The 26,682-nt window shown below is 40.4% G+C and overlaps 1 protein-coding gene across 4 annotated transcripts in view; it reads left to right on the top strand.

The window, feature by feature from the left end:
• The window catches only part of SNAPC3 (small nuclear RNA activating complex polypeptide 3), a 45,574-nt gene that overhangs the window by 6,155 nt on the left and 12,737 nt on the right, over positions 1–26,682 (top strand). For 3 of the 4 annotated variants that reach the window (XR_009251692.1, XM_058695303.1, XM_058695301.1), the window contains exons 3-5: positions 11,579–11,663; positions 15,877–15,981; positions 25,238–25,387. Coding sequence is in view for 3 of the 4 variants with exons in the window: in XM_058695303.1 (XP_058551286.1) it covers positions 11,579–11,663; positions 15,877–15,981; positions 25,238–25,387 (340 nt within the window). In the remaining variant the exon portion in view is untranslated. The remainder of the gene's footprint in view (positions 1–11,578; positions 11,664–15,876; positions 15,982–25,237; positions 25,388–26,682) is intronic. The other variant, XM_058695302.1, reaches the window with a different exon arrangement.

The raw sequence follows: 26,682 nt of genomic DNA, 5'->3' as shown, positions 1-26,682 counted from the left end.
GCATTGGAGTTTTCTGAGTTGCACATCTGGTTGTGCCTCTCTTAAAACCTTTCAGTTTCTCTTAGGCAAAAGTCTTGAATTATTCATTGGCTCACAGGGCATCTATCTTGCTAATGTTTTCAGCTGTATCTCTGCAATGCTTCAGCTACACTCCAGTTTGTGGTTCAGTTCCTGGAACGTGCTCTCACTCCAGGCCTTTGCCTAGAACATTCACTTCTTATCATTCTGGTCTTGCTGACTTCTACTCATCCTTCCAAGTCTTAACCAAAGGACTATGGACTCCCATTTAGGTCCCCTTTGATGCTGATGTAGCCCCCTGTACTTCTGTATTTTTTAAAAAGTATTTATTTTTGAGAGACAGTGTGAGGCGAGGGGGCAGAGAGACAGGGAGACAGAAGATCTGGAGTGGCATTTTCGCGGACAACACAGAGCCTGATGCAGAGCTCCAATTCACAAACATGAGATCACGATCTGAGCCGAAGTTGGATGCCCAACTGACAAAGCCACCCAGGTGTCGCTTCTTCCCTATTGAAATACTCATCAAACTTATGATACACTTGTTTAATTTTCTGTCTTCCTAGCTAGACTTACTTAAAATTTCCATAAACTGTGTCTGTTGCCCACACTGCCGTATCCCCAGTTCCCAGAACTTTGGCACATAATAGGGAGTCAGTAGATATTTGTAGAGTGAGTAGAATGAATGAAATGTTCATAAAGCTGTGAAAGTAGTTTTAGGCAAATGGCTGAAAAAAGATTGCTACAAAGCAAACTTCTTTACTGTATTAAAAAATTTTTTTAATGTTGATTTATTTTTGGGACATAGAGCATGAATGGGGAGGAGCAGAGAGAGAGGGAGACACAGAACTCGATGCAGGCTCCAGGTTCTGAGCTGTCAGCACAGAGTCCAACGCAGGGCTCGAACCCACAAAACATGATATCATGACCTGAGCCAAAGTCAGACACTTAACCGAGCCCCCCAGGTGCCCCATGCTATATTTAATAACATACCAGTTGGCTTTTTTTTTTTTTTTTAACTTTTTTAAAAATTTTATTTTAAATTTTTTAAAATTTACATCCAGATTAGCATACAGTGCAACAATGATTTCAGGAGTAGATTCCTTAGTGCCCCTTACCCGTTTAGCCCATCCCCCCTCCCACAACCCCTCCGGTAACCCTCCGTTCTCTATATTTATGAGTCTCTTCTGTTTTGTCTCCCTCCCTGTTTTTATATTATTTTTGTTTCCCTTCCCTTATGTTCATCTGTTTTGTCTCTTAAAGTCTGCATATGAGTGAAGCCATATGATTTTTGTCTTTCTCTGACTAATTTCACTTAGCATAATACCTCCAGTTCCATCCACATAGTTGCAAATGGCAAGATATCATTCTTTTTGATTGCCGAGTAATACTCCATTGTGTGTGTGTATATATATATATATATATATATATATATATATATATACACACACCACATCTTCTTTATCCATTCATCCATCAATAGACATTGGGCTCTTTCCATACTTTGGCTATTGTTGATAGTGCTGCTATAAACATGGGGGTGCATGTGTCCCTTCAAAACAGCATACCTGTATCCCATGGATAAATGCCTCATAGGGTAGTTCTGTTTTTAACTTTTTGAGGAACCTCCATACTGTTTATTGTACCAGTTGGCTTATAATGATTTTATTAAGCCACGTTGAATAGTAATTTTCAGATTATTTTACACGTTGCTTCACCTAGCTGTTTTGTATTACTAAATCAACTGATTCTCCCCGGTTGTCTTCTAGTCCCTTCCATAGGAAATGTAGGAGAATTTTATGTATAATCTAATGTAAAAGGAGTCAGTACAGCATTACTCTGCTGGGATTATTTATGTGTACTTTTTTTTTTTTAACGTTTATTTATTTTTGAGACAGAGAGAGATAGAGCATGAACGGGGTAGGTCAGAGAGAGAGGGAGACACAGAATCTGAAACAGGCTCCAGGCTCTGAGCTGTCAGCATAGAGCCCAACGTGGGACCCAAACCCATGAACTGCGAGATCATGACCTGAGCTGAAGCTGGACGCTTAGCCGACTGAGCCACCCAGGCGTCCCTATTTATGTGTACTTTGAATGAAACTTTTATTTACTTATTTGTTTATTAAATATTTTATTTATTTATTTTTTGAGAGAGAGAGAATGAGCACGTGGGCAAGAGAGTGAGGGGCAGAGAGAGAGAGAGAGAGAGAGAGAATCCCAGGAGGGGCAGAGACACAGTGAGAGAGGGAGAGAGAGAGAGAGAAGCAGAGCTTATGCTCACCTGAGGTGGGGCTTGAGCTCATGAACTGTGACATCAGGTCCTAAGCCGAAGTCAGATTCTTAACAACTGAGCCATGCAGGCGCCCCGAAACTATTGTACTTAAAATATAATATTGGGGCGCCTGGGTGGCCCAGTCAGTTGGGCACCCGACTGTTGGTTTCGGCTCAGGTCATGGTCTCATGATTTGTCAGTTCAAGCCCCATGTTGGGCTCTGTGCTGACAGTGCAGAGCCTGCTTGGGATTCTCTCTCTCTCTCTCTCTCTCTCTCTCTCTCTCTCTCTCTGTCTATCTCTCTGCCCCTCCTTCGCTTGCTCTCTCTCTCTCTCTCTCAAAAACAAACTTTAAAAAATAAATAAAATATAAATAAAATATAAGTAATATTAACCTTAACAGTACTGCAAGTAAATTAGACTTGTGCCAAAAGTTAAAATCTGTATCTTTATGCTTTCTTTTTCTCTAAACTCTCTTTTCTTCTCTCCACCAGTAACTTCAAAACAAAAATAAAAACAAAACCTGATTACATGGCATAAAATAAATACATTTTATTATGGCATAAAATGAATCGAATTCTAGCACCTTCTTTGCCCTAATAAAGGAGTTACTGGGTTCACTTTATGCCTGTAAGGAGAACAAAAGTCACTTGGAAGAGATTGATTCTCCTTTGATACATGCTACCATGTTTATACTAAGCTAAATAACTTGTCATCAGCATTTTTCACATTTTTTAACTGCTTAAAGATTTTAATTCCTAGAAATAGTACAGGTAATTGCTACATGGGTACTAGTGAAACTTAATCTGTCACCCCAAAAGCTTCAACAATACTACTTTTAAGAAAATAGCAGTTTCATTTAGTCTGCCCATCCCTGTCACTTTGCTAGGCAACAAAGCACTGCTCAGTGCACCATAAAGGATTGAAAGGGGAAACTTTAGCGTCCTGCAAGAAAAAGAGAACCACAGAATTGAAGGACTCTTAAGCCTGTCACCAAAATAGAAACAAACAAAAAAACACTTTTAATTTACCTGGACTTTGTTAGAGTGACAGAAAAGAGTACCATTAAACTAGGGATCTTATAAACCCCTTCCCCACAACTAACACAGAATGAATAAGAAGAAATAAAATCCATAGGGAATTTATTGCAGAAAATCAGGAAACATCTGTTTTTACAAATCCACTGAGGAAATCTCTCCCCTTCTCCCAGAAAATAACTAAGAAACTGAGTCTCTCCCCTTCTCCCAGAAAATAACTAAGAAACTATGAGTCTACATTCCAGACAAAATTGAATATGCTAAAACAAGCATTTGAGGGTGTGAAAACACCTTGAATCTGAAATTTTATTTTATTTTATTTTGTTTAATTTTAGAGAGAGAACATGCACACAAGTAGGGAGGGGTGGGGGGTGGGGAGGGAGAGAGAGAGAGAGAATCTTAAGCAGTCTCCATGCTTAGCACAGAGCCTGATGGGGCACTCTATCCCACAACCCTGGGATCATGACCTGAGCTGAAATCAAGGGTTGGACATTCAACCGACTGAGCCTCTCAGATGGCCCTGAAATTTCAAAACTAAGAACAGAAATGATGAGAAAAAGAGGAATGGGGAAGAAAATTGATGGAATTTGGAAAATGGAAGAGAAAGACAAAATTACCTTAAATGAATTATGAAATAACTAAAACAGAATAGATGCTAATGAAAATTTACTAAGAGGCGACGAAGAAAGACATGAATACAGTTAGAATGAAGTGATGTAAAGAAAGAAATGAGTGAGAGAAGTAGTGGGAATGGAAAACAGACAAGGAAGACAAAATACATTCATATTATATGAGTCCCTCAAGAGAAAAAACAAAACAATTGAACAAAATTAATACTTAATATAACCCAAAAGGAATTTCCAGAATTGGAAAAAAATCTGAATCTACAAATTAAGAGGGTTCACTGGGTATCTGGGAAAATTAGCCCAGAATTATCAATTCTGAGGCATATCCTAATAAAACTATTAGATTTCAGAGATAAAGGTAAAACCATTAACGCTTCTAGGCAAAAAGAACACATAACGCACAAAGGCGAAAGAATTAGAATGACATGAATTTTACAAAGAAGACAGCAGCTGAGCAGGATTTTTTTAAAAGCTCAGTGAAAGGATTTTCTATCCAGTTGAAATGTCCTTCCATATTGAAGCTGTAGAAAAAGGATTGTAATGTACAAAATCTTGGGTAATTACTCACCCACCAGCCATTTCTGAGGAATATACTAAAGGATGAACTTCGTCCAACCGAATGATGAGTGGGAAATTTTCACCAGAGGACTGATAGAGGAAGCATACAGGCAGAAGGCTAATGTACAAGTGTTGTATGTTGTAACAGATTAGAAGATTGTAGCTAAAACAATGGGATAAGAAAAGAGGAAGAAGGGGCGCCTGGGTGGCGCAGTCGGTTAAGTGTCCGACTTCAGCCAGGTCACGATCTCGCGGTCCGTGAGTTCGAGCCCCGCGTCAGGCTCTGGGCTGATGGCTCGGAGCCTGGAGCCTGTTTCCGATTCTGTGTCTCCCTCTCTCTCTGCCCCTCCCCCGTTCAGCTCTGTCTCTCTCTGTCCCAAAAATAAATTAAAAAAACAAAAAAACAAAAAAAAAACGTTGAAAAAAAGAAAAGAGGAAGAAGATAATGTGTAGGCAGTAGGTGGATTTTAAAAAATACTGATGAAAAACTTGACAAATTTAGTAAAATATTAAATAAGGCAATGGGTAATGAAGGGTGTTAAAATATATGTAAGTACAGAGGTAACCACTGGAACAAAAATAAGTGCCAAACCCTCCTCAATTTTTAAAAAACAGACAAGCTGGGGCGCCTGGGTGGCTCAGTCGGTTGAGCGTCCGACTTCGGCTCAGGTCATGATCTCACAGTCCGTGAGTTCAAGCCCCGCGTCAGGCTCTGTGCTGACAGCTCAGAGCCTGGAGCCTGTTTCAGATTCTGTGTCTCCCTCTCTCTCTGACCCTCCCCCGTTCATGCTCTCTCCGTGTCTCAAAAATAAATAAATATTAAAAAAAAATAATAAAAAATAAATAAAATAAAAAACAGACAAGCAAAAATACACATCTCCCAATGAACACAACAGCTAATATCATAAAATACATATAAGTAGAAAATGTGATATAATTGAAACCAAAAGCATCAGTTCTCTACAACCTGTTAAAAGGGGTTTAGACTTGGCTCACAAAACAAAAACCTTGTGGAGACAACAGACATGTAAAATAATGTGATTCAGAGAAAAATAAAGGATTGGACAAAATATTACAGATAAATGAAAAGAAAAATTGAACAGGTGTAGCTGTTCTGATACAAGGCAAATTCAATTCAAGCCCTAACACATTAAATATGACAAAGGACACTTGTTTTTTTTTCTTTAATGTTTATTTTTGAGAGAGGGCACGTGAGCCGGGGAGGGGCAGAGAGAGAAGGACACAGGATCTGAAGCAGGCTCTAGCCTGCTGTCAGCACAGAGCCCGAGGACGTGGGGCTTGAACCCACAAACCATGAGATCATGACCTGAGCTGAAGTCAGGGGCTTAACCGACTGAGCCACCCAGGCGCTCCAACAAAGGACACTTCTTAATGCTACAAGCCACAAACTCCAATTAAGATAGGATACTTACGAAATATATATTCACAAATATATGTATGTATACACACATATCAAATAATACAGCAATCAGGGGCATCTGGGTGGCTCAGTTGGTTAAGTGTTTTGCCTTTTGATTTTGGCTCAGGTCATGAGATCATGGTTCGTGAGTTTGAGCCCCACATCAGGCTGTGTGCTGGCAGCGTGGAGCCTGCTTTGGATTCTCTGTCTTCCTCCCTCTCTCTGCCTCTCCCGTGTTCATGCTGTCTCTGTCTCTCTGAAAATAAATTTAAACTTTAAAAATACTAAGAAAAAAATAATACAGCAATCAACTTTATAGAACAAAACTATAGGAGATGCAAAATGCATAAACACACTAACAATAGGACACTTTAATAACAAACGGTAAAAAAAAAAAAAAGAAGAAGAAAAGCTCTCAACAACATAATAGGCTGTATTTTATGGAGATCTGTACTTAAAATTTATAACCTGATAGGTAAAGACAACGTGGCGTACTCAAAAAAGTTGTTTATATATTAGATCACAAAGAAAACATCAGTAACATCCATAAAGTAGAAATTTTACTGTAAACAACACTTTTATAGCAACATAACAAAACTAGAGCTTACTAACAAAAACAAAAATCAGGCCAGCCTACCTGGGAATTAAAATTTAGTTAGTTAGTTAGTTAGTTAGTTATGGGAGAGCACAAGTGGGGAAGGGGCATTGGAAGGGGACTAGAGGATCTGAAGTGGGCTCAGCACTGACAGGCTGACAGCAGCAAGCCTGATGTGGGGCTTGAACTGTTGGACTATGAGATCATGACCTGAGCTGAAGTTGGATGCTCAACTGACTGAGCCACCCATGTGCTGCCCCACCAAATTGTTTTTGTGTTTGTTTATTTTTGAGAGAGAGAGAAGAGAGACAGAGGATCCAAGCCTGATGCAGTGCTTGAACTCATGAATTGTGAGATCATGACCTGAGACGAAATCAAGAGTCAGAACCCCTACCTGGAAATTTTTAAACTTTCATTAAATACACGCATGCCTTGGAGATCTTGTGGGGCAATTCCAGACCACCACAATAAAGCAAACATTGCAATAAAGCGAGTCAAATGAATTTTTTTGGTTTCCCAGTGCATATCAAAGTTATATTTACACTATAGTCTATTAAATGTGCAGTAGTTTAATGTCTAAAAAAGTACCTATTTCAAGTAAATACCTATGGGTAAAAAAATGCTAAAATTTGAGCTTTCAGCAAGTTGTAATCACTGATGACAGATCACCATAACAAATATTATAATAATGAAAAAGTTTGAAATATTAGAGGGATAAGAGTAGATAAAGAAGAAACACTAACTGTATCTGCCAGTGATACAATAGTATACCTGAAAAATTTGAAAGAAATCAATGCTAAAACAAAGAAACAAGAAAAACAAGAATTTAGTATAAGAGCAGGATACAAAATTGATAATTATAAAAAAATAGCATTCATATATACAAACAATTAGGGGACATAATGATGGAGAAAATCCCATTTATAATAGTCAAAAGGAAGACTAAATAGGAATAAATTTACAAGAAATGTGTAAAAGTTAGGTAAGGAAATTTTTAAAACATTCTGGGAAGATTTGGAAAAAGACTTAAACATTGAAAGATGTCCTCTTTTGGATAGGAATACTAAACATTATCATGATAACAGTTATTTATTTTTTAAATGCTTTGACCTCTGCAATGGCAGTAAAGATTTTAATTTGAAACTACAGGTTTCACCTATAAAGCTGAATTTAGCGACAAGACAAAAAATTAAATAATTTGGTAAATGCAGTGCTTTAAAAAAATTTTTAATGTTTATTCATTTTTGAGAGACAGAGTGTGAGCGGCAGAGGGAGGACAGAGACCGAGGGAGACACAGAATCCAAAGTAGGCTCCAGGCTCTGAGCTGTCAGCACAGAGCCCGATGTGGGGCTCAAACCACGAACCGTGAGAGTATGACCTGAGCCGAAGTCTGACACTTAACCGACTGAGCCACCCAGGCGCCCTGAAAAATATTTATATTCATAATTAGAGAAATGCAAATTAAAATGACAATATTTTTTCTCACCAATCAGACTGGCACACATTTAAAAATATGTATTCTTTTGATGAGGCCATGTAGAAATGGGCATTTTTGTACATTGCTGATGGAAATGCACAAGCCTTCTCTAGAGCAATTTGGGAATGTGTAACACAAAAGACATAGGTGCTTACCTTGTGACCCAAGCGATCCTACTTTTAAGCAGTCTCTACTGGAGCTACACCTCCAACAGTATGAAAATACAATATGTACAGGGTTATTTATTGTTTGTTTATATTGTTGCATTGTTTGTCATTGCAAAATATTAGAAATGCCCTAAATATATACATAGGAGAGTGTTGAACAAACCATAGGACATCCATACAGTTAAGTGTTGTGCAGCTATACTAAAGGCTGAGGAAGGATAAATTGATAGCATAGTTTCTAGGAGATACTGTTACATGAAAAAAGCAAAGCCCCATGGGACGCCTGGGTGGCTCAGTAGGTGAAGCTCAGGTCATGATCTCACAGTTCATGAGATTAAGCCCTGAGTTGGGGCTCTGCACTGATAGGATCCTGCTTAGGATTCCCTCTCTTCTCTCTCTCTCTGCCCCCCCCCCCCCACGTGTGCTCTCTCTTGGTCTCTCTCTCAAATAAACTTTATTTAAACAAACAAAACAAAACAAAACAAAAAGTCCCAATGCAAATGCCACCTTTTATGTAAAAACTCAGTTTGCCAGGTATCAGTTTGTTGGCTCTCATCTATAAACTTGCCTTTTTTTGCCTTCTCTGTAAAAATGGGCCTTGGCCCTTATCCTTGGCCAACTGGCACATTGTTAAGCTTTGTCAGTAAAAGTGCAGAAGAGACTTTGCAAGAGGGAAGGGTTTTGCTTCCTGGGCCACTGTTCAGGGCGCACAGCACCTGGCTGTCAGTAGCTCCCATTGCCCAGCAGTGTTCCCTGCCCCTCCACCCCCCTTCATGTTTCCCCTGTGCAGCTCCTCTTCCTACCCTGCATTTCCAGCAGTTCTGCTGCTGGAGCACCATAGCAACTTTCTCTGCCCTTCAGGGAGTCACAGCCATGGCCTCTTTAACAAACTGTGGATCTCAGTCCTGCGGGGAGAAAAGGAAGACTTCTTGGGCACTCTGTCTCAGCCCAGAGGACAGGATGCTCCTTATGTATGCTATGCCTATATTCTACAGTTCTTTACTTCTTATTTACTAATCACTACTCTAATCATCTGTTAAAGTTAATACTTCCTTAGATTAAGCTTTCTCTGTTCTAATTACCGTGTAGGTTTTTTTCCTCCTAAATTGAACTCTGATAGAAAAAGAATTTTTTTTTTTTTTGAAAGAGAGAGGGTGAGTGGGGGAGGGGAGAGAGGGAGGGAGAGAGGGAGACAGAGAGAGACTCCCAAGCAGGCTGCACTGTAAGTTCGGAGCCCGATGTGGGGCCAGACTCACAAACTGTGAGATCATGACCTGAGCTGAAACCAAAAGTTGGATACTTAACTGACTGAGCCACCCAGGTGCCCCACAAAATTTAAGAAAATACACAGATATTTGCTTATTTGAACAAAACAAATGGAAAGCATAAACCACAACTGTAGAGATTGGTCGCCTACAAGGAGTGGATGGGAAAGGGGTGGGAAGTAAGGAAGGAATGGGAACAAGTTAGTAGGGATGAGGAGGGAATGGTGCTTCTTTGGGTGTGTGTGTGTATAAACACATTATATGTATCTATAACTCTGACCGTTAGCACCATAGTGAGGTCCCACCTATCCTTTACCCGTCTCCAAAGCAATCAATTAAAACCAGCCAGGATGTGAGTTATTTGGGGGGACCCAAAATAGAGCACAAAAAGTAACAAATGACGCTGTGTCACAGATAACAACACTGAAGAGAATGAGGGAGAAAGAACTAACCTAAGTCCTGCAGAAGCGTAGCTTGATTCAGTGTTGCAAGGCTAAAAACAAAAAGTACTGCTCATGACTTAGTGGTTCTGAAACTGTTTTCTAGGTGTGAACAAATAAGTGAATTAATTAATGGGTAACAGGAGCCAGGTTTCTCACCCGTGGAGAAAGAAGTTACAAGGAAAGGTTGAGGGCTAAAATGAGCCCTCTGAGTTTTGTTTGAGATTAGAGTGTCGGTATAAACTCATGGTTAAATATATACCAGATAGAAAAATACAGAAATGCAGATGTTTGTACATGCGTGGGATAATACACATCTGCATGTTTTCTGCTCTCTCCGCTGAGAGGTTTGGAAGCACTGATGGCAGTGGCATTGAAAACACCCAGCGCTCAGCTCACGGTCTCTGTGGGGCTCTTAGTAGTTGATTCCAGGTGAGCCTTGAGCATCTTATGGTGCTAGAAAGTAAGGAAATGCTCAAAAAAAGGGTGAGGGTTTGTTGAAAGAACGGGAGCCAACTTGAAGGAGTTCCTGATGGCCACAGTTTGATCAGCAGAGTAATTTAGATATTAGTTAACTAGGTACTAACCTACAGAATGAAACAAATATGAGTTCATGTTAATATAAATGACCAAATAAATGGGAGAAAAGAGACCGGTCTTTCTCATAATGCCAGTGAATAAATGTAGAAGGAGGGAAATAGAGAATCACCACGAGGCATATTCCACAGTAATATATGTGCAGACAAATTTTTTTTTAAATTTTTTTAACATTTATTTATTATTGAGAGAGAGAGAGAGAGAGAGACAGAGCATGAGCAGGGGAGGGGCAGAGAGAGCAGGAGACACAGAATCCAAAGCAGGCTCCAGGCTCCGAGCTGTCAGCACAGAGCCCGACACAGGGCTCAAACTCACAAACTGCCAAGATCATGACCTGAGCTGAAGTCGGTCGCTAACCAACTGAGCCACCCAGGCGCCCCAGACAAAATCTCCTTTTGAATGCTAAAATTCCTGGGTGAAAGTTCTAGGAGAAACAAGATTTGCATGGTTTCAAAGGATCTCCCCCTAAATACTCAGCAACTACAAAGGAAAATAAAGTATCTTTTTAGCATAGGAATCGGGCAGACAGGAACCTAACCAAGGGCAGCCTCACCAGTAACAAGACATGTTAATATCGACACCATGAACTTCTTAGTGTGATACCGTGAGAACATGATTCTTGTGGTATTCTTGCCCCAAATGTACAACGTTACTCTAATTGTGAGTAGACAGCAGTCAGTGCGAATTGAAGGATATTCTACAAAGTAACTGAGCGGTGCTCTTCAGAAGTGTCAAGATTATGAACGGCAAGGAAAACAGGAACTGCAGCCACCTGGAGGGAAAGGAGAAGCAAGAAATGCAGCGCAGTGTCCTACAGAGGATCCTGGCGGTGGAAAAAAGGCATCACATTTAAAAATTTGTGAAATTCGAAAAAGAATTACAGTTAATAATGCTGTATTAATGTTAATTTTCTGATCTTGACAATTACTCTCTGATCATATAAGACATTAACATAGGGAAACCTAGTGAGAGGTGTAGGGGACTCTCTACTAATTTGACAGCTTCTCTTTAAGTCTGACATTACTTCAAAATAAAAGTTGAGTATTGAAGATACCTTGGAAGACTCAGTAAAGAATATTGAAGTTTGATTTTTCTTGTGTCTCTGGCAGGGTTAGAAAGAGGCTTCTGGAACAGCGGGAAGAAACCATAACGATAGATCGGGTTTGCAGGCAAGAAACCTTTGCTTACGAGATGGTAAGAGTCTCCTCTTTTGCACCTTTCCCATGAAACAATGAACTGTGTCATTAGGCGTTAGTGGTATCTCCGTGGTGGCTTTCTATTGGATATGCTTAGTTGAAAACAACTAAGAGAAACCTCTTGGGAGAGGTTTCAGTCCCTGGAGGTTTCCAGTCCCTGGAGAAACCTCGTTGGGACTGGGAACTGGTAGGAGAAACAGACCCATACCTGGGTCTTTCAGATCTCTGCCTTTATTTTTGCTTTTAGCTTAGTCTTGCTCTGTGTGTTAGGCTAACTTCATGCATTTTCATCACCCTATTCCTGATACTTTCGTTCTGCTCCAGATTTTGATTTCACCGCATTCTTCCTTAATCTACCAGCTCTTAATGTAAACCGTCAGAAAAATTTAAGATGCGGAGTAGTGAGGAATTAAGTGTTAGTAGACATGATGGTTTTATTCAGTACATATTCTTGAGGACCTACTGTGTGTCAAATGCTGTGTTGGGCACATTATAGTACATAAAGGCATCTGTTTTCTCTCCCATGTATATTTTTATTGTAAAATTTGAGTAACATAAACCTTACTATTTTTTTTTAATTTTTTTTTTTTTTAACATTTATTTATTTTTGAGACAGAGAGAGACAGAGCATGAACACGGGAGGGTCAGAGAGAGGGAGACACAGAATCCGAAACAGGCTCCAGGGTCTAAGCTGTCAGCACAGAGCCCGACGCAGGGCTTGAACTCACGGACCGTGAGATCATGACCTGAGCCGAAGTCGGCTGCTTACCTGACTGAGCCACCCAGGCGCCCCTAAACCTTACTATTTTAACCATTTCCAAATGTTCAATTTAAGTGACATTAAATACATTCACTGTGTTGGGTATCTCTTACTATTTCTAGAAATTTTTCATCACCTCAAACAGAAATTCTATACTGAGCAAGGAACTCCCCATTTTCCTTTCCCCCAGCCCTGAACCTTTATTCTACTTTCTGTGTCTGTGATTTTGCCTATTCTAGATACCTCATATGAATGGGATCATGCAATATTTGTCCTTTTGTGTTCAGCATATTTTACTTAATATATTGATTCAAAGGTTTATCTGTGTGTTATAGGTATCAGGACTTCATTTCTTTTTTTTGACTGAATAGTATTCCATTGTATGGCTATACCACTTTTTTTTTTAATCTGTTCATCCTTTTTTAAGTTTATTTATTTATTTTTGAGAGAGAGCACAAGTGTGCGTGAGCAGAGGAGGGGGAGAGAGGGAGAGGAAGAGGGAGAGAGAGAGAGAGAGAGAGAGAGAGAGAGAGAGAGAATCCCAAGCAGGCTTCTTGCCATCATCACAGAGCCCAAAGCAGGGCTTGATAGCATAAGCCTCAAGCCCATGACCTGAGCTGAAATCAAGAGTCAGATGCTCAACCGACTGTGTCACGCAGGTGCCCCCATCTGTTTATCTTTTGATGGACATTTGGCATATTTCCACTTCTTAGCTATTGTAATAATGCTGCTGTGAACATGAATATACAGGTATCTGTTTGAGTCCATTTTCATTTCTTTTCAGTACATACCTGGGAGTGGAATTGCTCAGTCATAAGGTAATTCTAGGCTTAACATTTTGAGGAACCACCAAACTGTTTTCCAAAGCAGCTGCATCGTTTTACATTCCCACCAGCAATGCACAAAGATTCTAGTTTCTCCACATCCTCTTTAGCATTTGTTATTTTCTGGGTGTTTGTTTTGTTTTGTTTTGTTTTGTTTTGTTTTGTTTTGTTTTGTTGAGAGTAGCCATCCTAGTGGACCTAAAGTGGTATCTCATTATGGTTATGCATTTCCCAGGTGATAAGTGATGTTCAGCATCTTTTTATGTGCTTGTTGGCTCTCTGTGTATCTTCATTGGAGAATGTCTATTCAAGTCCTTCACTAGTTTTTTAATTGGGTTTTTCTTTTTTTTTTATTTTTAATTTTTTTTTTTTTTTAATGTTTATTTATTTTTGAGAGAGACAGAGACAGAATGTGAGTGGGTTAGGGGCAGAGAGAGAAGGAGACGCAGAAGCAGGCTCCAGGCTCCGAGCTGTCAGCACAGAGCCCGACGTGGGGCTCGAACTCACGAGCTGTGAGATCATGACCCGAGCCGAAGTCGGACGCTCAACTGACTGAGCCATCCAGGTGCCCCGATTGGGTTGTTTCTTTATTGTTGAGTTGTAAGAATTCTTTGCATATTCTGGATATTAGACCCTTACCATATGTGTGATTTTAAAAATATTTTCTCCCATTCTACAGGTTGTCTTTTCACTCTCTAGATAGTGCCCTCTGATACGCAAAAGTTTTAAAATTTGATTAAGTGTGGGCACCTGGGTGGCTCAGTCATTAAGCATCTGATTTCAGGTCATGATCTTGCTTGCGGTTCGTGAGTTCGAGTCCCACATCGGGTGAGCATGAACCCCACTTCGGGTGGGCTCGAGCCCGCATCAGGTGAACACGAGTCCCACTTTGGGTGAGCCCTACTTCTCTTTCTCTCTCTCTCTCTCTCTCTCTCTCTCTCTCTCTCTCTCTCTCTTTCTCTTCAGCATTTCTATATGGCAAGTCTACTAGCAATGAACTCCATCTTTCTTTTTTTTATTAATCTGAAAATGTCCTTAATTTTTCTTTCATTATTGAAGAATATTTGCCAGGTATAGAATTCTTGCTTAATGGTTTTTGTTTTCCTTCCTCTCTCTCTCTCTCTCTCTTTCTCTCTCTCTCTCTCATGTTTTAAAATATGTTGTCCTACTCCCTTATCTCCATGGTTTCTGTGAGAAAATACCTGTTAATCTTACTGAGGAACCTGATTTCCGTTAGTTGTTTGGGGTTTCTTTTAGCTTATTGAGTGCATTTAAAAGACTGTTGATTTAACATTTTTGACCAGTAATTTCAATATCTGGGCTTCCTCAAGGATGGTTTTTGTCAGATTCTTTTTTTTTTCTTTGAATGTGACATATTTTCTTGTTTTCTGTGTGTGTGTGTGCTTTATAAGTTTTTATGGGTACCTGGACATTCTGAGTGTAATTTTTTACTTGTTGAGGGTCGGAGCTATCTATGACTTTTCCAAACTTTTCTCAATGTGTGTATTCCTTGTTGTGTGTGTTTATGGATATTTCTGTTTCATTACCTCTGTGGGCAGCCGGTGACCTGTTGAAGATTTCCTTAAATGTCTGCCTCCACAAATGGGGAGGAAAAAGGCCCTGTCTCTAAATGTTCTAGTAGCCGCTGCTGTGGGAAGCCACTGCTGGCAGGAGGCTCAACACCAAGGCTAGTGTGGGCATCAGGCCATCACCAGACCAACCAAAACACCTAGTTTTGGGAGAACAGGGTCCCCACAGCTTGTCATATGACATCAGCCATCTGTTCCAGGAACACGGGCCACTATTTCCACACCTGCAGTGGAGCTAAGGAATGGGGATGGGAGCTGGTTTGTACCCTGTGCTTACTTGTGAAAGATCAGTGGCTTGTTTTCTCATCAGACGCTTCCCTGGTAGATGTAACTGACCGATCACTTTCCAGAGTTCCAAAATAGTTAATTCCGGTCTCTCTCCATCTTATTGGTTGCTTTGGTGGAAGGACTGACCCCCAGAGCTGCCTACTATGCCATTTTGTTTAACATCACTCCCTCTTATTTTTGTACGTGTACTTATTTTTGTACTTAACTAGTCCACCCTGGTGGCCTCTATTCTGTAGTTACCGCACACACATAATAGAGGGTGTAAGATATTAAAGATGTGATAATGTTGTAAAAAGCAAGACAGTGTTGGTTTTAGAGCTAAATAGATGTGTATTTGCATCTTAACTTGCTGATTTACCGTGATTAAATCTGAACCTCGGTGCATAATCTGTCAAATAAGCGTTCATAGTGATATGAGAGGCGGTATGTAAAAGTGTTAGCAACTGTAAATGCCAGTGTTGTACCAACATTCGTCAATCGCTCCTGTTTTATCATCAGTGGCTAAGCACCTAGTGCCAAACATTGTCAGATGCTTTATGTACACACTCCCAGCAATACTTCTATAAATTGAGTATTTTCTGGTTTTTTACAGAAGAGGAAACTAAAGCCTAGAGAGATTTTTAACAATTTTCTTAAAAGTAAAATTAAGAGTCAGACTCAGGGCCGTCTGATAGCTGTTGTTCCATACTGCCTCTTACCTATGTCACAGTGTCTGATTTTTAAGGTCTCTTACTTGTTTTTCTCCTTCAGGAGTCACATGCCATAGGAAAAAAGCCTGAAAACCCAGCAGACATGGTTGAGGAAGGGGAGCTTATCCTATCTGTGAATATCTTGTACCCCGTTATATTTCATAAGGTCAGTAGTAAAATCTTTTGAATTTTGCAGATAATATGGTTGACTTTTGTCAAAGGGTTTCAATATTTGAAGAGTCACAATCCTCAGGGCTCAAAATAAATGAAACATATGCTGCTTTATCTGACATCCTGCCTATATCCTTGGTTTCTTGTTTTAATAAGAATTATCATAAATAAGGTCAAATTTCAAATAATGTCTTAAGAGGATTACAGTTATAACACTGGAATGTATACCTAATTGCTGCACTGGAAGCAACTGAAAGTATATGCAAATCTTCAGTGATTCTAATTATATGAATTATTGAGGGGGTTGTTTTTTTGTTTTGTGTTTTCTTTCTTAAAATTTTTGTAGTATCAGAATACAGACATTTACTAGGTTTTAGTAGTAAGCACACGAGATGTATTTGGGTAGAAAGCTGTGAAGTTTTGACTTTTTTGTGACCATAGGAGCCAAGGACACTGGTGGAATATGACCAGGGATCTTGGCTAAGGACAATGGTGTGAGTCTCCTTTCTGATTTCTGGAGTTTTGAGTTACCTCTTTTTAATTTTCTTTCTTTCTTTATTTGTTTTTAAAATTACATCTGGGGCGCCTGGGTGGCTCAGTCGGTTAAGCATCCAACTTCAGCTCAGGTCACGATCTCACAGTCTGTGAGTTCGAGCCCCGTGTCGGGCTCTGGGCTGATGGCTCAGAGCCTGGAGCCTGCTTCCGATTCTGTGTCTCCCTCTCTCTCTCTGCCCCTCCCCCATTCATGCTCTGTCTCTCTCTGTCTCAAAAATAAATTAAAAAAAAAAAAAAAAAAAACGTTAAAAAAAAAAATTACATCCAAGTTAGGTAGCATATAGTGCCTTAATGATTTCAGTAGTAGATTCCAGTAGATTCCCGTCCCTGTGTATAACACCCAGTGCTCATCCCAACAAGTGTGTTCCTTAATGCCCCTTGCCCATTTAGCCCATCCCCCCCACCACAACCCCTCCAGCAACCCTCAGTTTGTTCTCTAAGAGTCTCTTGTGTTTTGTCCCTTCCTTGTTTTTATATTATTTTTGCTTCCCTTCCCTTATATTCATCTGTTTCGTGTCTTAGATTCCATATACGAGTGAAGTCATATGATAATTGACTTTCTCTAATTTCGCTTAGCATAATACACTCTCATGCCATCCACCTTGTTGCAAATGGCGAGATTTCATTCTTTTTGATTTCTCAGTAATACTCCTTTGTGTATATATATATATATATATATATATATATATATATATATATACCATATGTTCTTTATCCATTCATCTGTCAATGGACATTTGGGCTCTTTCCATACTTTGGCTATTGTCAATAGCGCTGCTATAAACATTGGGGTGCATGTGCCATTTTGAAACAGCACACTTGTATCCTTTGGATAAATACCTAGTAGTGCCATTGCTGGGTTGTAGGGTAGTTCTGTTTTTAATTTTTTGAGGAACCTCCATCCTGTTTTCCAGAGTGGCTGCATCAGTTTGCATTCCCACCAACAAATCAAAAGAGATCCTCTTTCTCCACATCCTGGCCAACATCTGTTGTTGCCTGAGTTGTTGATGTTAGTCATTCTGACAGGTGTGAGGTTGTATCTCATGGTGGTTTTCATTTGTATTTCCCTGATGATGAGTGATAAGCATTTTTTCATGTGTCTGTTAGCCATCTGGATGTCTTCTTTGGAAAAGTGTCTGTTCGTGTCTTTTGCCCTATCTTCACAGGATTATTTGTTTTTGGGGTGTTGACTTTGAGAAGTTCTCTATAGATTTTGAATACTGACCCTTTATATGATAAGTCATTTGCAAATATCTTCTCTCATTCCATCGGTTGCCTTTTAGTTTTGCTGAATGTTTCCTTTGCGTGCAGAAGATTTTTATCTTGATGAGGTCCCATTAGTTCATTTTTGCTTTTGTTTCCCTTGCCTCCAGAGATGTGTTGAGTAAGAAGTTTCTGCGGACTAAGTCAAAGAGATTTTTGCCTGTTTTCTCCTCTAGGATTTTGATGGCTTCTTGTCTTACGTTTAGGTCTTTCATCCATTTTGTAAGAAAGTGGTTCAGGTGCATTCTTCTGCGTTCCCAGCACCATTTGCTGAAGAGACTGCCTTTATTCCTTTGGATATTCTGTTCTGCTTTGTCAAACATTGTGGCCGTATGTTTGTGGCTCCATTTCAGGGTTTTCTATTCTGTTCCATTGATCTGTATGTCTGTTTTTGTGCCAGTACCATTCTGTCTTGATGATTACAGCTTTGTAATACATCTTGAAGTCCAGAACTGTGATGCTTCCAGCTTTGGTTTTCATTTTCACGATGTCTTTGGCTGTTTGGGGTCTTCTCTGGTTCCATACAGATTTTAGGATTGTTTGTTCTAGCTCTATGAAGAATGCTGCTGCTATTTTGATAGGGATTGGATTGACTATGTAAATTGCTTTGGATAGTATCAACATTTTGACAGTATTTTTTCTTCCAACCCGTAGCATGGAATAATTTTCCATTTTTTTGTGTCTTCTTCAGTTTCTTTCATACACTTTCTGTAGTTTTTAGTGTATAAATTTTTCACCTCTTTGGTTAGGTGTATTTCTAGTTATTTTATGGTTTTTGGTGCAACAGTACATGGGATCGATTCCTTGATTTCTCTTTCTGCTACGTCATTATTGGCAACCGATTTCTGTGCATTGATTTAATATCTTGCAACTTTGCTGAATTCATGGATCAGTTCTAGCAGTTTTCTGGTGGAATCTTTTGGGTTTTCCATATAGAGTATCATGTCATCTGCAAAAAGTTAAAGTTTGACTTCCTCCTTGCCAATTTAGATGCCTTTAATTTCTTTTTGTTGTCTGATTGCTGAGCCTAGGACTTGCAATACTATGTTGAATACCAGTGGAGAGAGTGGACATCCCTGTCTTGTTCCTGACCTTAGGGGGAAAGCTCTCAGTTTTTCCCCATTGAGGATGATATTAGTGGTCTTTCGTATATGGCTTTTATGATCTTGAGGTGTGATCCATCTACCCCTACCTTCTTGAGGGTTTTTATGAAGGATGTGTTTTGTCAAATGCTTTCTCTGCATCTGTTGAGAGGATCATGTGGCTCTTGTCCTTTCTTTTATTAATGTGAGGTACCACATTGATTTATTTGCAGATGTTGAACTAGCCCTGCATCCCAGGTGTAAATCCCACTTGATCATGGTGAATAATTCTTTTAATGAATGGTTGGATCCAGTTGGCTAGTATCTTGTTGAGAATTTTTACATCCACGTTCATCAGGGAAATTGGTCTGTAGTTCTCCTTTCTGGTGGGGTCTTTCTGGTTTTGGAATCAAGGTAATGCTGGCTTCATAGTTTGGAAGTTTTCCTCCCATTTCTTTTTTTTTCAACGTTTTTTTTTTTATTTATTTTTGGGACAGAGAGAGACAGAGCATGAACGGGGGAGGGGCAGAGAGAGAGAGGGAGACACAGAATCGGAAACAGGCTCCAGGCTCCGAGCCATCGGCCCAGAGCCTGACGCGGGGCTCGAACTCACGGACCGCGAGATCGTGACCTGGCTGAAGTCGGACGCTTAACCGACTGCGCCACCCAGGCGCCCCAGTTTTCCTCCCATTTCTATATTTTGGAACAGCGTCAAAAGAATAGGGTTAACTCTTCATTAAATGTTTTGTAGAATTCCCCTGGAAAGCCATTTGGCCCTAGACGCTTGTTTTTTGGGGAGAATTTTGGTTACTAATTCAATTTCTGTACTGTTTATGGGTTTGTTCAAATTTTCTATTTCTTCCTGTTACAGTTTTGGTAGTGTATATGTTTCTAGGAATTTGTTGATTTCCTCCAGATTGGCCATTTTATTGGCATATAATTGTTCATAACATTCTCTTATTATTGTTTTTATTTCTGCTGTGTTGGTTGTGATCTCTCCTCTTTCATTCTTGATTTTATTTATTTGGGTCCTTTCCTTTTTCTTTTTGATCAAACTGGCTAGTGGTTTATTAATTTTGTTAATTCTTTCAAAGAACTGTCTCCTGGTTTCATTGATCTGTTCTACTGTTTTTTTGGTTTCAATAGAATTGGTTTCTGCTCTAATCGTTATTATTTCCTGTCCTCTGCTGGTTTGGGGTCTTATTTGCTGTTCTTTTTCCAGCTTTTTAAGTTGTAAGGTTAGGTTGTGTATCTGAGACCTTTCTTCCTTCTTTAGGAGGTCCTAGATTGCTCTATACTTCCCTTTTATGACTGGCTTTACTGCATCCCACAAGTTTTGGGCTATGGTGTTATCCTTTTCATTGGCTTCCATGTACTTTTTAATTTCCTCTTTAACTTTTTGGTTAGCCCATTCATTCTTTAGTAGGATGTTCTTTAGTCTCCAAGTATTCATTACCTTTCCAAATTTTTTCCCATGGTTGATTTCGAGTTTCATAGCATTGTGGTCTGAACATATGCACAGTATGATCTCGATCATTTTGCACGTGTTGAGGGCTGATTTGTGTCCCAGTATGTGGTCTGTTCTGCAGAATGTTCCATGTGCATTGGAGAAGAATGTATATTCTGCTGCTTAGGATGAAATATTCTGAATATATCTGTTAAGTCCATTTGGTCCAGTGTGTCATTCAAAGCCATTGTTTCCTTGTTGATTTTCTGCTTAGATGATTTGTCCATTGTTGTAAGTGGGGTGTTAAAGCCCCCTACCATTATGGTATTATCGATGAGTTTCTTTTTTTCCTTTTTTTAATGTTTATTTTTGAGAGAAGAGAGAGAGAGACAAAGCTCAAGCGAGGGAGGGGCAGAAAGAGAAAGAGACACGGAATCTGAAACAGGTTCCAGGCTTTGAGCTGTCATCAGAGAGCCTGATGTGGGGCTCGAACTCACAAACCATGAGATCATGACCTGAGCCAAAGTTGGATGTTTAACTGACTGCACTACCCAGGCACCCCTGAGTGAGTTTCTTTATGTTTGTGATTAATTGATTTATATATTTGGGTGTTTCACATTGGGGGCATAAATGTTTACAATTATTAGTTCTTCTTGGTGGGTAGACTCCTTAATTATGATACAGTATCCTTCATCTCTTGTTACATTCTTTATTTTAAAATCTAGATTGTCTCATATAAGTATGGCTACTCCCACTTTCTTTTGGTGACCATTAGCATGATAGATGGTTCTTCAACCCCTTACTTTCAATCTGAAGGTGTTGTTAGGTCTAAAGTGAGTCTCTTGTTAACAGCACATAGATGGATTTTGTTTTCTTATCCATTCTGTTACCCTGTGCCGTTTGATTGGAGTGTTTAGTCCATTGACATTTCGATTGAATATTGAAAAATCTGAATTTATTGCCATTGTGTTGCCTGTAGAGTTGGAGTTTCTGGAGGTGTTCGCTGGTCCTTTCTAGTCTTTGTTGCTTTTGGTCTTTTTTGTTTTGTCTTTTCTCCCCTCAGAGAGTCCCCCTTAGAATTCCTTGCAGGGCTGGGTTAGTGGTCATGAACTCCTTAACTTTTTGTTTGTCTGGGAAACTCTTTTATCTCTCCTTCTATTTTGAATGACTGGCTTGCTGGATAAAGAATTCTTGGCTGCATATTTTTCTGATTCAGCACATTGAATATATCCTTTCACTCTTTTCTGGCCTGCCAAGATTCTGTGGATAGGTCTGCTGCGAACCTGATCTGTCCTCCCTTGTAGGTGAAGGACTTTTTTTCCCTTGCTGCTTTCGTAATTCTTTCCTTATCTGTATATTTTGTGAATTTGACTATGATATGCCTTGTTGATGGTCAGTTTTTGTTGAATCTAATGGAAGTTCTCTGTTCCCAGGTTAAGAAAGTTTTCTGCTATGATTTGCTCACCTAAGCCTTCTATCCCTTTTTCTCTTTCTTCATCTTCTGGGACTCCTATGATTCCGATGTTACTCCTTTTTAGTGAGTCACTGAATTCTCTAATTCTTATTTTGTGCTCTTTAACCTTAGTTTTCCTTTTTTTTCTTCATTATTATCTGTAATTCTTCTGATTGGCTCATTTGCTGCTCTGGCTCATTTGCTGCTCTGCCTCATTCATCCCTGCCGCTGTGGCATCTATTCAAGATCACATCTCAATTATAGTGTTTTTAATTTCACTCTGACTAGATTTTACTTCTTTTATCTCTGTAGAAAGGAATTGTTTTTTTCAACCTCAGCTGGTATTCTCATTATCGTGATTCTAAATTCTAGTTCAGACTCTTGCTTATATCTGTGTTGAGTAAGTCTCTGGCTGTCTTTTCTTCCTGTTCTTTCTTTTGGGGTGAGTTCCTTCATTTTGTCATTTTGAGGAAGAAAAAGTTAATAAAATAAAAATATTAAAAACAACACAAAAAATCAAATAAAGGAAGCTAGATCCTAGGTATGTTTTCATCTGCTTGTTGAAAGAAGCTTGAGTGAGTAGAGAAAAAAAGGAAATAAGAGAAACGAAAAAGTGAGAAAATGTTTCAAAATTAAAAATAAATAAAATAGAATAAAATGAAGTGAAGAAAGTAAAGTAGAATAGAAAAGTAAATTAAAAAATAAATATAGTAGAAAAAAATTTTAATTTCATATAAAAATGGAAAATAAAAAATTTTTCCTCTTTCTTTATCCCAGAATAAGAAGAGAAAAAAAGAAATTACAAATACCAAACCAATACAACAACAAAAAAACACAAATAGATGGACCAATGAACAGAATGAAATTACATCTAGTTTCCCTTAGAGGTCAAACTATGAACCGCTTTATAATCCATACACTAAACAGGAGGAGAGTCCTGTGGTTGTCCTTTTGGGCTTGGTTGGTGCAGTTGGACGGGCCTTGGTTAACGGCTCCGTTCTCCACTAGGTGGTGCTGCTTAGCTTGCTGGGGTGGATCGTTATGGCGCATATACGAATGTATGTGCTTGCGCGGGAGAGGTGAAATGGAATACCCAGCTTCCCAGTTTCTGACTCAGGAACTCTGTGCTCTCACCAACTGACAGTTAAGCACCCCTCCTTTGTCTCCAGCCTCTGTCCACTCCCATGCTTCTACACTATCTGTGTCCAAGCTGTCAGCCTTGCAGGCGGCACCTCCCTCCCAAATTTTATCTCCAATAGGGCTGTTTCCAAACCCCTCCCTCTGAGAGCCCTGCGGCTTGGACCGGCAGGTACTCTGGTCCTCTCTGACCCTCTAGAGGAGGATCTCATGGAGCAATGGCCAGGTGCCGGCCCACCCCTCAGGAACATTCACACAAGCACGCTGCTGCAGATGCCCAGAGACTGTGGCCAGGTGCTAGCCCGCCCCAGAAAAATTTCTCACGATTGTATAGCAGCAGCATTTCAGGGATTACGGTAAATCACAACACATCACCAGCGCCAGGTTTCACCACACCCTGGCATCTTTGTTCCAGTGTCAGCAATTATGCTCTCTGGGGTCCCCTGGGACCTTTGCCTGTGGGGAGGCCGGAGACCTCTGCCAAATGCCTTCCTAGCAGGGGAACCGCTTCTGCCCGTGTGGCCTAAGGACCCCTCTGACTTTTCTGCCTGCTCCTGAGGATTCACCCTTCCCACCAGAGCACCACCAAGTAATGGGCTGCGAGATTTCTGATGCTGTCCTCCCTTGTTTATGAGTCCTGATGGAATTGAAACCGTCTCCTTTCTCCTCTCTCCCTTTCTTGTTAAGTCAGTTGTGGGTGTTGCCACTCTTTCTCTCTCTCCAGCTACTTTCTGGGAGAGTGTGTTTCCTGGACTCTTCCCCCTTTCTCTGTTCTCCACAAATATAGCTCCCTGCCCTCTGTGGCTTCTCTCTGCCCCACTTCACGTCTCTATGCCGTGTACCTGCCGAGTTCTGTGGCTCAAGTTATGCAGATTGTTGTGTTAATCCTCAGATCAGTTTTCTAGGTGTGCAAAATGGTTTGGTGCTGATCTAGCTGCATTTGAGGGATGAGAGAAGCAGAGAACTTCCATGCTGCTCTGCCACCTTGACCTCTCCCCTCAGAGTGTGTGTATTCGGATTCCCAAAATAGGTGTGTCATACACTTTGATAAGGTTTGCTTGCAATATTACTATACATGAGTTGTACTTTTGAATGAATAGTTACTAATGAAGCATCTGGGATATAGTTAGTACTAATTACCTTGTTTGATTAGGTTCTGAAGTTACCAATCAAACCAAACCAATAAGCCTGAACCTCTGGGGTCTGTAACATGAGAGTATAAAGATTGCTTGACTTCAGTGAGGTAACTTCCAGGATATTTTAAAACACAGTGCTGCTAGATGAAGTTATATGCCAGAGGTTCTTCTTGCTAATGTCATTTTAATAGCCTTTTGATTATAACTTTACCTTAAACTAAAAAAGTTCATTGCCAAGTGTCTTAGTCCCTTTTGGCTCCTTTAACAAAATATCACTTACTGAGTGGCTTATAAAGAGCAACTTATCTAGCACAGTTCTGGGGCCAGCATGGTCAGGAGAGAGCCCTCATCCAGGTCTCAGACTTCTCATGTGGCGGAAGGGGCTCGGGAGCTCTGCGGGATCTTTTACAAGAGCACTAATTCCATTCATGAGGGCTTAACCTTCATGACCTGATCACTCCCCAAAGACCTAGCCTCCTAACACTATCACTTGGGCGTTAGGATTCCAGCGCCTGAATTGGGGGCGGACACAAACATTCAGACCTTTCACCAGGTGTCTCAATCGTGCTCTTGCGATTTTAACTTACGGACGTGACTGAGTGACCACACTGGAGGCCAATGCCATTGAAAGAAGACTTTTATTACTTACATTTCTTGAGAGGAGCGAGTGTGCCAAGATGCAGGGCCACAGGGGGAAGCACCAGTGAATTCAGGAGGCAGAAGGAGTGAGGAGAAGCCAGAGGCGACAGCCTTTATTAAGGTTTCCATGGGAAAGGCTGGGCAGGGCAGGGCAAACAGTTTGGGATTGGCCAGTTTGGATAATTCTGGTGGGCTCTGGGGTGCAGGGGCTATCCCTAGTTGTCCGCTCCCTGACCTTACATTGATTTAGGATGGGAAATACTGGCTTGGTGTGTGAGGGTTAAACCAAGGAGGTGGTTTCACAGAACAGGGTGTGAATCACAGGGGAGAAGTAAACAATTGTGGCCATTAGTTGGGACCTGTGATTAATGGGTTCCAAATAGGCCCGTACAGAAACCAAGAGAGAACACAGAACACTAAGTTATGAGGGTAACTTTAAGAAAACCAGTAACTTCATTGAGATCTGGTCAGGACAGGATTGATTGTTTAATTGCTTTGTCTCTAAGTGGACACTTACTTATCTACCGTCTGACTTTTAGCACAAAGAACACAAACCATACCAGACGATGCTGGTGTTGGGCAGTCAAAAGCTCACGGAACTGAGGGATTCAATTTGTTGTGTCAGCGACCTCCAGATTGGTGGCGAATTCAGCAACACTCCTGATCAAGCTCCTGAGCACATAAGCAAAGTAAGATGGTTTTTGTTGTTGTTTTAACCCTCATAACATAAGAAGAAATCATCATCGTCATCTAAGTAAGTAGTGATATTACAAGGCTGCTAGTAAATCTTCCAGTAAATGCTTTCTTCTTTGCCACTCCATCAAGCCTATCTCTTCCCTTCTTTATCTTCAATGAGACTATGCTCGATTTTGATTTCGTTATCTCCCCTTCAGTTCCCCTTCAACCATTCGCTATACACCCTTCCTTTTAAGGCCGTAGGGACCACCTGTTGTCTAACCTCTTCTCCATGTTCATACAACTTTTCCTCACTGTGCCGGTTGAATTCACTGTTCACTGTTTCCTCTTTCAAACTCTGAATTTCAGTCTGTCATAACTGCCCCCCCACCACCTGAGAGCCCCATCGCCCATAGAAGGTTCTGTCAGTCCAAGCACCGGCACCAAGCAGGGATATAGATACCAACTGATGTTGGTCTTTGTTGGTGTTTCCCACGGAGGTGCTCTCAAAAGGACAGAGAAACTCTGCATAACCCACTGGGTAAGGATGGAAAGTGTCAAAGTGGTTGACCAGCCACCCACAAAGTTTCAGAAGGGATTGTTTGTCCGGTAAAGTAGTAGGTCCTTGTGAATTCCCTTGGCGGGCAGACTTGAACTCCTTCTGTTACTTGGTACAGCTCTGGTAGAAGCCCTCAGGTTTACTGGCCCCCTTGAAAGGGGCAGCATCTCCTGTAGGTCAGAAAAAGATATTTGGGTCAACTAGAACGGACATGGAGTTTGGACACGAACCATCATAATCACTATTTTTGCTGGTTCCTGTGCCACCAGCCAGATAAATGTTGTTATAACCCAGGCTTCATCTTGGTTCTTCTAAATTCTCCTGGTCTTTCCCCAGTTTTCATGGTTTTAAGTGGACTCTAACCTTTGTTAGTGTCTCTCCTAGCCATGTTCTCTCTTGGTTTCCAAATCATTTCTTTTCTTTTTCTTTTTCTTTTCTTTTATTTTATCATTTCACTTTATTTGATTTCATCTCATACCATTATATTAATTGCCTCCTGGACATTTCCACTTAGCCTCACTGCTGCCTGGCATTGGATTGCATTTCTGTAGCGACTCACTCTACCGCCTTTTAGGAGAATTGTTTCTTTCATTCTGAAACTGCTGGCATCTTTTCCTCATGACTTACCGTCAGCTAAAACCCTTGCTGTTTGTTTCACTGAGAAAATAAAGTTACCAGAAAGGCATTTTCCATCACCCCTCACCTGCATTTACCCCTCTACCCGTCTGCCCGTGAGCCCTGCCTTCCCAC

The sequence above is a fragment of the Neofelis nebulosa genome, chromosome 12 (assembly GCF_028018385.1).
Source record: "Neofelis nebulosa isolate mNeoNeb1 chromosome 12, mNeoNeb1.pri, whole genome shotgun sequence".
NCBI lineage: Eukaryota > Metazoa > Chordata > Mammalia > Carnivora > Felidae > Neofelis > Neofelis nebulosa.
This window is presented reverse-complemented; position numbering and strand designations above follow the sequence as displayed.